General features: G+C 35.5%; 2 protein-coding genes across 3 annotated transcripts; both read right to left on the bottom strand.

Moving 5' to 3' along the window:
• Window positions 1-2,237: 2,237 nt before the first annotated feature.
• Window positions 2,238-4,065, bottom strand: LOC107480961 (uncharacterized). 2 transcript variants are annotated; one of them, XM_016101155.3, is made up of 2 exons: window positions 3,922-4,065; window positions 2,238-3,579 (listed from the first exon to the last, which is right to left on the bottom strand). In XM_016101155.3, exon 2 carries the CDS (start codon window positions 3,522-3,524, stop codon window positions 2,394-2,396), a length of 1,131 nt encoding a protein of 376 aa, XP_015956641.1. In that variant the 5' UTR covers window positions 3,525-3,579; window positions 3,922-4,065; the 3' UTR covers window positions 2,238-2,393. The 2 variants fall into 2 exon arrangements, with proteins under 2 accessions (XP_015956641.1, XP_052115370.1); XM_052259410.1 differs by having other exon boundaries at window positions 3,906-4,061.
• A 4,344-nt stretch (window positions 4,066-8,409) lies between these two features.
• On the bottom strand, window positions 8,410-13,172 carry LOC107481002 (FACT complex subunit SPT16). Its single transcript, XM_016101202.3, has 3 exons — window positions 12,817-13,172; window positions 12,382-12,523; window positions 8,410-11,894 (listed from the first exon to the last, which is right to left on the bottom strand). The coding sequence occupies exon 3, from the start codon at window positions 11,878-11,880 to the stop codon at window positions 8,677-8,679; it is 3,204 nt and encodes a 1,067-aa protein (XP_015956688.1). The 5' UTR covers window positions 11,881-11,894; window positions 12,382-12,523; window positions 12,817-13,172; the 3' UTR covers window positions 8,410-8,676.
• Window positions 13,173-14,110: the final 938 nt, after the last annotated feature.

Genomic DNA, 14,110 nt, shown 5'->3' with positions numbered 1-14,110 from the left:
TCAGAATGTTTCTAAGCAGATTCCCGTCAACGTAAGGATCTTCAACTTCTAATGGTTTTCCCAAAGAAGCTCCTATCTTTTCAGCATTACTTTTGTTCAACTTTTCCAAGGGCAAGGCATGAACTTGGACCCAGATAGCAATGGAGTTATAACATACCTCTTCGAATGAAAGCTCAAGCATCCACCATTGCAAGCTAAGCATATGTCCATCCACCCTCCATGGTCCTTCTCCGTAAATTCTTATGGCATCTTCTTCATGCTTGAGATAATCAAACTTTGGGGCTCTCTCCACATTTTTCTGATTGATTTTTTCACAGTAACCTTGTTTACATTCTTCTCTGTCAAAATTCTTTCAACCAGCTTCTTTCTGATCTGATGTTCACCGACATTCTGGTCTCCATCAAGGTGAAAAACTTCTCCACCCAATATTTTCATGAGCTTGAAATGTTGACTTGCTAAACTTGAAATCTAGACTCAGAAATTTGTGATTTTTTGGTTGATGATGTTATGATTTTTTCTTTCTTCCATTAATAGATCTCCGTTGTTGAAGTAGTTGCTCTAGCTATCTAGAGAGATCAGCTCTCCTTCCGAGAGAAAAAGGATGAACTAAGATGTTTTGTGATTGTGTTAAGTGTGGTAACTTTAAATTGTTTACCGCAAGGACAAATTGTCTATCAAAAATTTAATTCTGCAACCTGGGCCTAAGGCTTGATGAACAAAAACTGGTTTCATTAAAAAAATTGTTGTTTATCCAAAACAAAGAGAGGAAAATGAATGTATCTGATTTTGAATGGAAGAAAAGAGATTTCTTTTTTTTTTGTTAAGGGCTAAACCCATTAACCTTACCCGAATCCTACAACCTCACCCACCTATTCCCAAATCCTCATCCCTTCTCCTAATTCCCTGATTCATCATGCAAGAGAGAGTTCTCCATGGTCATTGTCGTAGAACACTTTTCGATACAATCTCCCATGTTCTTTGGATCTAGAATGAATGAAGATGCTGCTGTGCTCTCTGGTCGGATCTTTCCGCTGGCTGTGTCCTCAAAAAAGCCCGCCGCAAAGGGCTGTGAGGAACGGGCTCTACGCAACCTTAGCCACGGTTCTCATACATTCACCACAGACGTGACCATATATATGTGTATATTTTTTCAATACTCTAAATAAGGTATTAAGTACATATTAATTTGAGTTAGCAGAGTGATTAATTAGTTTATTTATATGCTTAATTAAGTATTGTGTTTAAATTATATTTTGTATATATAACAATTCATTAGTAAGTTAGTAATAAATTTTTATAATAAATTAGTTTTTGATCTATTTATATTAAAAAATATATATATAAAAAAAACACACACACACACAAACAATTTCAAAATAATTAAATTTTATTATTATTATTATTATTATTATTATTATTATTATTATTATGGCCTTTCGTTTGTCCAAAAGCCTCAGCTGCGCTTCTCTTCTTTTTTTTTTTTTCCCTTTCGGCCATGGCTCGTCTTCGTACAAAGGATCTCAATTTTGTTTTTCTTGAACTGAAGAAAGTGAAAGTTTGAAGCAGTGCGACCCATCAAATTAAAAAGAAACCATGTTTGCCGTCTGAGGCCTACATTTTAACTTGACTTTGCTTTTTTGGATTACCAAAAACAGTTAAGGCCTGGTAAATGGTCCATGAGGTCGAATATCTGGCCCTTTTAAAAATAATGGTTGCACCAACTTAGATTGATCACATGTAAGGCTTTGGTCTACTGGTCATTATGTATACTTTACAACAAATACACCGGAATTTACTAGATACAGTAAAAAACAGGAAAAATGTTTGTACTTAAGCCTTTGATTAATAACATTCAAAAATATTTTTACTTAAGCGGTTAAGCCTTTTTGTTTTTTGGTGACTAAGCGGTTAAGCCTTTGACTAGTAACATTTAACTCTTTTGTAATACCAAAAAAAGAAAATTCAACTCTCTTATCTAAACATTTAAGAAGGATCGGAAATGCTTGATGTCCTAAAGAAAAAGACCTGATGACCTAATGAAACTCAATGCAAATGATTAACCAAAAGGTTTGAGTACTTTTGGGAATGTAAAAGTTTATCTACTAAATGAAATTTCAGTCTATTTAAATGAATTAAATTAAACTTTTAACAATAAAACTTGAATAATGACTATTCAACCTGAATGAAATCTAAGAAATATAAGTAAAAAGATAAAAAAAAGTTTTAGTACAACCAAAAGGATATAAAAAATGCATACTTAAATATTTCACTCTAAAGTTTCCACTAATTAATTATCTATCAGACACTAAGAAAACTAATCCTAACAGTAAATACAGTATTTATTGACATTAGAATAACCATAATCTCTAATTCTCTATACACTATACAGAATCTCAAAGAGATAACGTCTCCATCTCTGCTATTGGAAGATTCAGCTCCATTTGTTCCTTAGGCAGCAAGTCCACTTCTCTTGTACCATTGGTGACCCCAGAAGCAATTAAAGGAAGAAATTTGCAGCAATTGAAGTTAATTCCTGGATATGAGTAGTTGCAGATTGTTCTCATAATTCCTGTATCAAAATTGTAAGAAACAACAGTTCCTGGAATCTGCAAATATATGCTCCGTGCTTGTTCACTATAACCAATTGGTGAAATCTTGTAAGGTTCCCAATCAATGAATCTGCCATAAAAAATTTGGTACTTTGAGATAAATACTTCATGCATGATGCTTTGGACTAGTCTCCATCTAAACCTTTTGGAATCAATGCAAGCATAGTATGTTCCAAGAATATCATCTTCCTTGAGAAGATCCCAAATGTGGAAGCCATCAAAATCGGTGTAACAATAGTACACTCGACCACCCGATTCGCATAAAGAACGACGGTAAGTCATTGTTGATTGCCAAGACCAATCATCAAACAAATTTGGCAGTTCAAATAGCTCACAATGGCTACCTTTGACTTGGTACACAAGCAAATACCCTGCTATTTCCCAATGGATCCCTCCGTTCGAGTAAAGAGGAGGCGTGCCAAGCTCCTGAAACTCGAACTCTGGCAAAGATGGCAAAGTCAAATTGGTGAGGTGTTTCCTACTCCAACATCCAGTGCCAGAAGAGAAGATATGCAGTTCTAGTCCGTTAGATTCGGATGAAGATCCTGCTTCAACAATCACAACCTCAAATTGGGAACCATCATAGGCTAACCCGATTCGAATTATGCGGCCAAGGGTGCTAGCCTGAGGAATCAAGTGAGAGTTCTTGGTGAGGGGATTGAAGACATAATAGCAGGGTTGATCAACACTATAGCCAGACAAGAGGATCAAACCATTGCTAGAAGCAAGTGATTGCACAAAGTTTTCAGTGAAGAAGCTGAGGGAATTGTTAAGGACAGCACCATTCTCAGCATCATCCAAAAAGAGAAACTGAGATGAACCATTTTCGAACTGATAGTGGCAAACAAGACCTACGCTGCTATCACGAGAGGTTGTTCTAACACCTTGGAAATTGTTGTGCTCCATGTTCTTCATTCAGATTGGTGCTTATTCAAGACAAGAAACAATTTTTCTCCACGTTCTAAAATACCTGTGATTGTGAACAAACAGATGAAACTTCTAATTGGAATTGACTTTGACTTTATCAATGTATTTTTTATATTCTAGGTGCATACGAAACTTCTTGTGGCCTTTTTAGTGAAAAAAAAAACTAATAAGGCACAAAAATTACAAAGAAATTACACAGAAATTAACATTAAAGTTTCCACTTTATTAGAAAAGACAATCATGACATGAAAGCAGAAAAAACAAAGCCAAAGAAAAAATGTGAACCAAATCAAATTATTAATCATAGTACAAGATGAATACTGACCATATCAGAAAAATTAGTTAATATAACATTGAAAAATAACTTACATGGAAAAGAAAATACCTTAACAGTGTTTCCTGTGAACTGCAGTGTGAATTATGGTCGTGGATTGGATCACTTCTTCGATATAACTAAGGAGAAATGGGATTCCTGTTTTGTGACCTCAGTTAGTGGTTCAAAGGAAGAAGATGAGCATCTCACGAGTAAGTAATCTGTTTTAACTTTTAACCTTTTCTCCTCCTTACCCAACAAGTAATCTGTTTTCTTTTTTTGTTTTTTTTTTTTCAAATGTTGACTTGTCTTGGAGGTCACTGGTTGAACTTGAAAGAAGAAAGAAGTACGAGTCCTCAACTTGTCACATAACTAATAACTCCACCTAAACAAAAGTGAAAAAATTTATGGGAAAAAACTACTTATGATAAAACATGCTAGATTCGATGGTTTCATAATGTTTGGACTATTAAATAGTACCTTAATTATAAAAATTATTTTTTATTTTATAAATTATTATTTTATTATTTATCTATTATGTTTATTAACAATCATATATTTTATTATTTATCTCTCTTCCCTAAAGGAATAACTAATAAGATAGAATCTATGATGCAAAATTTTCTATGGAAGGGTCAAACTGATGGTAGAGACCTGAATCTAGTTAACTGGAAAGTGTTGGTCACCCCTAAAAAGTTTGGAGGTCTGGGAATTAGAGATCCTTTTTGTACCAATATTGCTCTTCTTGGAAAACTAGTTTGGCAACTTTTTCACCATCCCGACAAGCTATGGGTTCAACTGTTGACGGAGAAATACCATTCTTCTAAGGATGATTGTCTTAGTCAGTCTCGAGAAAGGGGATCTTATGTTTGGAAGAGTATATGTCGAGTTTGGGATATCCTGAAGGAAGCTTTTATTTGGTGCATTGGGAATTTGGAACAGAACTTTTGGTTTTCTAAATGGAGAAGAGAGGGGCGACTGTGTCAGGAGATTGATTATGTTCACATTTCTGATTCGGATCTCAGGATCTTGGACCTTTGGTCATCTGGACAGTGGAACCTTGAAAATATCTATTCTCCTCTGAATCAGTCTCTGCAGAGCAACATTAACTCTTACAACCCAAATGTTCAAGCTGGTTCAGAGGTCGGTTGGTGTTGGACTGGTGCGGTTTCAAAGGTTTATGATGCTCATAGTGGTTATTTGTGCCTCAGTAAGAAGATGTTTAGTTGGGAGGATAGGGGTAATTGGCTTTGGCTTTGGCGTCAACATGTTCCGGAAAAGCACAAATTTTTGGCCTGGCTATGTCTTCGGGAGGCTCTTCCTACTGCTGCATTTCGTTTTAGAAGGGGCATTTCGCACACGGATAGCTGTCCACGATGTTTCTCAGGTCAGGAATCGGTATTACATTGTATTCGGGATTGTCCAAAAGCCCAACTTGTTTGGCAAGCTTTAGGGATCTCCGATCAACCAGTGGATTTGATGAGTTGGTTCTTACATAATAGCAAACAGCGCCCCTTTAGATTCTTTTCTGGTCTCTGGTGGATTTGGCGTTCGAGGAATAACGAGATCTTTCATCCTCACGACCATTGGACCACAGACAAGGTGATTGGTATGGCTTTGTCCTTGGAAAAGGAGCTCCGAAATATTTTTGAGTTGCAACGACTGTCTATCCCCTCAACCATTAGTGGCTCTTGGATTCTCACCTCAGTGGGTACCTTTAAGATTAATTGTGATGCTAGCTATCTTGGCAGTGGTGCTCGAGTTGGTTTTGCTTGTGTTAGCAGAGATTGGAAGGGAAGGTGGCAACGAGGCTGTCTGGGAACAATTGAGAGTCGTAGCATTTTGCAAGGAGAGTTGTTTGCTATTTGGAGAGGCTTTCTTTTAGCATGGGACTCGGGACAAAGAGACATTATATGTGAGACAGATTGTGTGGAGGCTTTTACTATTGTCAATAATTTACAAGATTGCTCTGGGTTTATTGATCCTTTGGTATTAAAAATTCGAGATATCATGTCTTGGAAATGGCGTGCGGATCTTCGGTTGATCTTGAGAGATGCAAATACAGTAGCAGACATCATGGCAAAGACCGCAATGAGAACCCTTTCTTCCCAAGTGGAGCTTCCGTTGCCTTAGAAAGAATTTGAGAGTAGTATTCAGCGGGACTGCCTTTCTTAAGCAGTTTCTTGTTTTTTTTTCTCGTTCTTAGTTTTTGTTTATTTCTTTTAAGTCACCAAAAAAAATCAAAATAAAAAACAATAACGAATTAAATCTTCCATTAATCGTAATAAACTTTTTGGCCATTTCTATCGATTAAAAGTTGGGCTGTGAAATTGTGTTTATTTGAAAATCAATCAATTAGATTATCAAAACAATCGATTGAATTTCAGATTTTTCATAACTCAATCGATTGGACTACAGGTTATCACAAAACAATCGATTGAATGGTTTTCGCAAATATCAATCGATTGGTCATATTACCCAATCGATTGAACCATGACTAAAATGTGGGTTTTTTAAAATTCAATCGATTGCTTATACTACCCAATCGATTGAATGCTCCAAAGCAACTTGAGGTTTCACAATTCAATCGATTGGTTGTGTTATCCAATCGATTGAAGTCATCAAAGTAATATGGATTTGCCCAATTCAATTAGAATTGTGTACTACGCCATTTTCAATTTTCTTATCGTTTTTATAAATTATTATCTTATTATTCATCTATCTTAACTTTAAAATTCTATCTTCAATTTTTAAGACTTTATTTTTATTTAAATACTCTAATCTTATCTTTTCTTTAATGTTAACATTATAAATTTGTAAATAATCTATCACCAATTATTCAATCCCACCATTAGAATCATATATCAATCTCTTTATGTATCATGAGAGAGTGGTGCAGGCTTATGACTCGTTGTCTGGGTAGTTATAATATCTCTTGACCTACCTTTTTTGAAATCATGTATTGGCTGGTAATGAATGTTCTTATTTTTTATAGGGAATTCGTTGCTTGAAATGTTCCTCCTTTTTGAGAAATTCATATCAAACACCCCCAACTGTACCAGTGGTGTAAGAGATATTCAATATTTTCCTATTTTAACTGCTTTTTACATCTGCTCAAATATTTTATATTGAAATTCAATTATCCTTATGTGCTCTTCATCGTGCAGAATGGCTAATTGCCAAGTGATGCTGGTGTCATCTCCGGAGCTGTGAAACAGATATTCGATATATTGGATGCTCAGAATGCATAGCACAATATGAAAGTAATGTTATTAGAGCTTTACAATTAGGAAATCACGGATCGTGTGTCTTCTGAGAAAATTGTAAAATTTGAAGATGATAAGTCTAAAAGTCTTATCGCTCTAATGGAGGATTGGAAAGGGGGCTTCCATTGTTAATCTAGGAAGAATTGATTAAAAATTTGTAATATATATACTTCATATATGTCTTAGCAATATATAAACAGATTATTAAAATGCTTTGATATATATTGCATGGTGTTTTTTTTCTAGTAAAGATTCAATAGATAGGTCAAATCTTGAACAAATGAAAAGAACAAAATAGAATGCAAACAAATAAAAAGATATGAAATTTTTTTACATAAATTAATTATATAAAATAAAATATAATTCACAAGACATAAAATTTGTATGGCATTGTTGTTGAAATAATAAATGAAAATGACATTACTTCATTATAAAAATATGAGTTTTTTAAACTAAAAGAACTCTATAGTGCATAGAAATAGAGAAAAATGGTAAAAGCTTTTAATTGATTGGGTAACACAACCAATAGATTAATTTGGGCAAATCCATATTGCTTTGAAGCTTTCAATCAATTGGGTAACACAACCAATCTATTGAATTGGGCAAATCCATATTGTTTTGATGCTTCAATCAATTAGGTAACACAATCAATCGATTGAATTGTGAGACCTCACGTTGTTTTGAAGCATTCAATCGATTGAATTTTAAAAAACCTATATTTTAGTAATCTTTCAATCAATTGGGTTGATTTTTGCGAAAATCATGCTGCCTTACAATTTTCAATCGATTATTTTGTGATAACCTGTAATCCAATCGATTGAGTTATGGAAAACCTGAAATTCAATCGATTGTTTTGATATTTCAATCGATTGATTTTCAAAGAAATATGATTTTACAGCCCTGGACGAACGTCACGATCAAATATAAACTTTTAATCGATTGAAATTGCCAAAAAGTTTATTACGCTCAATGGAAGATCTAATTCGTTATTGTTTTTAATTTTGATCGTTAATAAACATAATAGATGAATGATAAAATAATAATTTATAAAATAAAAAATAATTTTTATAATTAAATAAAATATATGAAATTAATTTATAATTAAAATTAGAAAATGACTATTTAACGATTATTAAAAAAATTTAAAAAATATGTTTTATTATAAAACCATTTAATAGTCCAAACGTACTAGAACCATTGAATTCTTAAATTAGATGTCAACACATCAGCTACTACATAGAATTTACTAATAGATTAGTACATAATAGTAGGAAAAACTTTTTGGACATCAAGATTGAAACTTATAAAGCAGTGTTTGTGCCGAATAAGAATCTTATTGCAAGTTTACTCAATCTGAATACACTATTTGATCCACCAAGCTAACACAAAACGAAATAGAAAAAGATTCTAAACCCTAGGCTTTTAAAGAAAAAGAAAGAAGCACAAGGCTGAAAAGAATTGAGAGATTTTAAGGACATTTGATGGAGAGAGACAGGGCAGCTCCAAGCTCATGCTGCTAACTGCACTAAACCACAAGCTGGCTAAGAACAAAAACCAAATTCTATCTTAATTTGGCCCGCTTCGGCATGCTACTACTGAGACCAGCTCGTGACTTGCCAAATGCTTTTGCCTTCCTTCTTTTCCGATCTTCTTCACTATCAGAGTCATTCCCTTTCTCCCTGTCCGCATTGGTTGCTTCCCTCTCAAGTTCTTCCCATGTCTTTCCCTTGTCTTCTTCAGAGTCCTCCTCCGAGTCATCCTCGTCCTCGTCATCCTCGGACTCCACAAGCGATTCACTATCGGAATCATCATCATCTGAATCAGAATCAGGCTCTATATCAGATGGCTCATAGCCTTTGTCCGACTCTGCAGAATTCTCGGATTCTGAATCCGTAGCTTCCAAATTCAGAAACTCCCAGCCGCCACCTTCAATAAAGCTCTGTGGGTCATCAGTGATTGTCTTCAGGATCTGACGCCAATTCAGATTCAGCCTGCTCTCGTAATACTTGATGTCGGTTGTGTCCAGCCATTCCTTGATGCCATCAAGAGAAGTTGAAGGGATGGAATCAATCCTGAGGACATCTCGCTTGAAGTCCTTGAAAACTATAGTCATATCAAAGTTCTTCTGCCCAAGCCCAACTCTCTCTAGATTCACAATCTCAATCTCGCTCAGCGTGACAACAAGGAAAGGGGTCTCAATCAGTTCAACAAGGCAAGCTGAAGTGGGAACGATAAATACAGACGATTTGTGAGGTACGCCGGGGAAGCCAAGTTCTCTAAGAGGTTGATCAAACTCAAGGTCAAGGCCATTGAATTGCGGTTGTCCCCAAAGATCATTTACCCGATTCACAAAAGTCTGAAACTCCACATTGATCTTATTCTTCCTGTCTCTCTCACGTTGTTCTTCTTCAAGTTCGTCAGGGTCATAGGCAGATCTCTTACTCCCTCCAACATTCTGGACCATGTCCATTACCTCAACATAAAACTGTACATCTTTGGTTTTCTTATTTCCAACCATAATATGGTTGTGAAGATGGAAGTGCAAGAGCGTAATCATTTCATTCTCTGCTGGCTGAAAAAAAGCATGCTTTATGTTAGCAAACATTACATCCACACGCTCATCTTGCCTGGTGGTAGAATAACGGAATCCATTTGCATGTGCCTCAAGTGTACCCGGTATCTTCCTTCCACGACCACCAAAAACAGGGCGGATCCAAAGGTCAGACATTCTTATCGGCTTAGACCTATTATTGGCAAGCTGCAGTTTCTCCTGAGTGACCAGGGTTGCCCTCTCGGCTCTCTCAGACTCCCTTGATACAACTTGTCTTCTGAGTGTTTTGATGGACTGCACAATCTCTCCTATGTGTCTTGGATCTTTGGAGCGAAATGAAGCCTCCTTCAAATATATAGATCCTGGGAACTTCGCTGAGTTTGCATCGTGAGGACTGAAAGGAGTCCCAGGAATGTTAAAAATAATCCGGACATAGCAATTGCGGTTAGTGTCCTGCTGGCTAGAAGCAGTTCGAATGAAAGCAACGTGAAAAGGTACCATGCTTCCATTAATAGGCAAGAGAACTGCTTCATTCTTCTGATCAATTTGAATCATCATCTCTTTTGGAGGGGGAAGGTCATTTATGTTCTTGTAGGCAACCAGGTCTGCTGAAGTCCTACCTGAGGAACGGTTCTCCCCTGTCTCACTTCCACCACCAGCAAGCCGTCTTGCAGTTTCTTCATTCTTCTGACGAGCAAGCTCTGCCTGATGCTGCCTTCTAAGTTCCTCCTTTGACACTTCATGATTGTCTGATCTAAGAGTTGTCTTAGACACAACGGGCTCTCCATCAATCCCACGGGATCTTTTACTTGGCCTTTCCTCTTCTTCGTCCTCGTTGAATGAATAAGCCACATCCTTTAGAGCCTTTGAGCTCATCAAAGTCACAACCTCTGTCTTATCTTTGCTGATGATGACTGTGTCAGCAAGCAACAGAGAGAAGTTCTTGTTCTTAGACTTACTGCTCTCACACTGTAAATTCTGAAATCCAAGGGACACGTTGAAAACCATGCCTTCCTTTATTATCTGCTCATTTTTAGCATTAAGATTCAATCCAGACTCACGAAACTCAATGCCAATGCCTGTCCCAGCTGATTTTGTCAAATTGGAAATTAAGTCAGGAGCCTCCTTTTCCACAACAGAAACTGCAGCCTGGTAAGCGGCATTCAGCTTGTTCCCAGGCTTCAAAGAACCAATGGCAGCTTCATGGGCTTTGAGTAGAACCTCATAAGCCTTACTCTGAAGAGGCTCTGCATCAATCAAGAAGGTCCTAGCAATGTTTGAGCAGTAACTCTTATACCGGGCTCCAACAGCACATATAATTACACTTGCAGAGTTATAGTGAAGTAATTCATCGTTGCTGACAGCACTAGGTCTTAGATCAAACTCCCCACCACTCTGAAAAATTGGGGGGTAACAAATATCAACATTCTCAGCCTTCAATTTACAATTGACTTTTGAGGGTTCAAGTATGACTTTTTCAGTCTCCTCCATCAATGTGGAATGACTGACTTTCTTCTCCTCGTCAATTACATTTTCAAGTTTCGAAACCACAAAGTTTTTCATCACACTAGTGGTCAGGTATGCTGCTCTCTTAATTGATATAAGCTCCTCATTACTCTTTGCAGCAAACAATGTAGAAAACCCATTGGACACATCAATCAGATGTAATTCTGTATTCTTCAATTTTTCAACCCAAGCTTCCAGAAGTTTCCCTTCAGGAGCCTCTCTTGATATGTATCCAACATTAGGAGTATCATGACCATCAGATCTAGACTGAGAACGGATGGCTCGGAATATAGCATCCATCAGAGCAGTTCCATCATCATTTTTAGGCTTGACATGCAAAACAAGATCCGCACCAACTGCCTCTCTGGCAGCTTTTTTGACAGATTCAAGAATAGAAGCTTTCTTTTGGCTGCACAAGATATGGATCTGCTTCTTCATGAAAACCATAATTGTCTCTGGGAACTCAAATCCAAGCAACCATAAGTTCAGAGCAGTGGATTTCAGGTATCGTAGATCTTCCGAAGGTGGAGGACATGCAATTGTAATTGCATCAGAAGAGCCCCACAGATCTATTTTGTGTTCATCCCAATGTGAATATAAACTCTTCAGTCTGGATTGAAATGTATTCAAATCAATAGCATATGTACTTCCTGCTGCACTGCCCTTTCCACTGGAAGGTTGTGCACTTCCATTGCGATGTTCCCCCATAGTTTGCTACCACTCTGGAAAATATAAATTCAAAAAACAGACAGTAACAAGAAAGGGAGCCAATTAGTGCCTTAGAGTCCTTGCAATTCTTCTTTAATCACCACAACCACAGTTGTGTTACCACCATTTGTCTTTAAGAAAATCAAGACTTATAACCTGTATGCCATTCCCATATTTGGCTTCTCAATTCTATTGTTAGTATTGAACTACTTTTCTAATTTTCAAATTCATCCCTATTTGAGTTTCAAAACCAAATGGGGAAATTTTTCCATTCTATAAAATTAAAAAAACCATTGCAAAAGAGATATTGCATTAGTTTAAAATTTCTTTTCAGACTCCAATACCCGTTACATTGTCCACAAAGGAAGGAAAAAGTAATCAAACAGGCAGTTAATGTTTGTGAAACTCACATGAAAAAAATATTCCTTAAATCTTGTGGATTGATATGGATAACAATGAAAATTTTGTTCAAAACAATGAATGGATCAGGTAAAGAGTTACCTTTGAATGAATAATTATGAGAAGACTTCTATCCTGTGAATGAAAATCACCAAGCTTCCACAGCATTTCAGAATTTAAACACCAATGGATTGTAGTAACAGTCCAAAAATCACGGAATGTCTCTTTGACATGTAATGTTCACCTTCGAACAAGACAAAACTTCAGTATATCAAAGATGGGATTCAAATCCAACAATCTGATCGCCTAATGTATAATTTCAATTTATACTCTATTGCAAGCTGAGACAAATGACAATAAAGTAAAAATCTCTCAAATAGATCCTTTTTGTAACTTCGAACAAATCACAAATAGTATCCAATTCTTTGGCCAAAAGTTTTTGAATATCAAATACTGGGGTTTCAACTTTCATTGCTCTAAAATCAACTGGGAAAATGAAAAACCAAAATTCAACCAACAAAATGGAAAAATCAAAACCTTTTCGTTCCTTGTGCATCTGGGGTGTGTGAAAGGTCAGCTCCTTCAATCTTCAATTTGGGAATTCGAAAGCCCGAATCAGTAGCGGTCAAAACGGGAACGATTTTCCGATCGGAGTTTCAAAATTTCAATGCATACGTCATACATACACAGGGTTTTGTGGATATGCAATGTGTTTTAGAGGGAAATGGAGTATTGTGCTAACAGAACGAAAAGATTAAGGAATACATAGATGACGATAATGATCTCTTTCAGATTAGAATTGAGAAAGCAGGGTTCATCTGCTGCTGATGATCATTGTCATCACAGACACGGGAAGGATAGAAAGACAATAAAACAATATTAAAAAGAGTAAAGAAATGAAAAACATTAATTAGGGCTAAAGGCCTAAATGATAAGTTTGTAGACTAAATTTTTATTTTGGTACATGAAATTACGTCATTATTTATTTTGGTTTTCGAAAATTAAAATTATTTATATTAAATTTTTAGAATTTTTTTTTAATTTTTTCTGATAATGACTAGACAAATAAGATGCTGATATGGCACTCTTTCTACCACACAAATCAAAAATATAATTATTTTGTATACGATAAATGACGTTATTTACTCATCATCCAATATGGTATGGAGGGTGTCATCTCAGTATTTGTTTGTCTAGTCATCGCCGAAAAGAGTTGAGAAACTATATTTGTGTCCAAACTTAAATATGAAGAACCAGTATAAGTAATTTTGAATTTCAAAGTCCAAAATGAATAATCGCGTAAATCTTAGAGACCAAATTAGATATTTAGTCTATGTTTATAATTAAAATTGTGTTTGGATTTAATTCATCTAAGTATAGCGAAATAGTTACACTTTCAATGCATATTACTAATTGAACTCATTTTACAATTAACACGTTAAGTTTAAGATTAGAATTGAGTCAAGCTAACTCATTAGTTAGTTCTCAACTTGTAATTGAGCCAAGTGTGTGTTTGGATTGTGGTTGGTCAATCTGGAGTTTGAATAAAATTGATTTTATAAAATTGATTTTGAGTAGAAGTAAGTTTGTGTCAACATGATTTATGTTTAGCAACTCTATACTAAAATTGATTTTGATAAAATAAATATTGTTTGAATAATATTAGTTAAAATCACTTTTAGATGGATAATTACTAAAAAGGACATGACATTAAATTATAATGTTAAATTTTTATGCATGTTTAATTCTTTTGATACTTTTTTTAGTATGGTTTTTATATAGTATTATTTTAGTACTCCTTTTTAGTATGCTATAATTTATTATTATTATT

This window comes from Arachis duranensis, chromosome 3, assembly GCF_000817695.3.
Source record: "Arachis duranensis cultivar V14167 chromosome 3, aradu.V14167.gnm2.J7QH, whole genome shotgun sequence".
Taxonomy (NCBI): Eukaryota; Viridiplantae; Streptophyta; class Magnoliopsida; order Fabales; family Fabaceae; genus Arachis; species Arachis duranensis.
The sequence above is the reverse complement of the archived record's forward strand: the minus strand, read 5'-3'. Positions and strand labels throughout refer to the sequence as shown.

Excerpts from the sequence above, each read along its gene's own strand:
- LOC107481002 (XM_016101202.3), bottom strand. The coding sequence starts at position 11,880 with ATGGGGGAACATCGCAATGGAAGTGCACAACCTTCCAGTGGAAAGGGC.
- LOC107480961 (XM_016101155.3), bottom strand. The coding sequence starts at position 3,524 with ATGAAGAACATGGAGCACAACAATTTCCAAGGTGTTAGAACAACCTCT.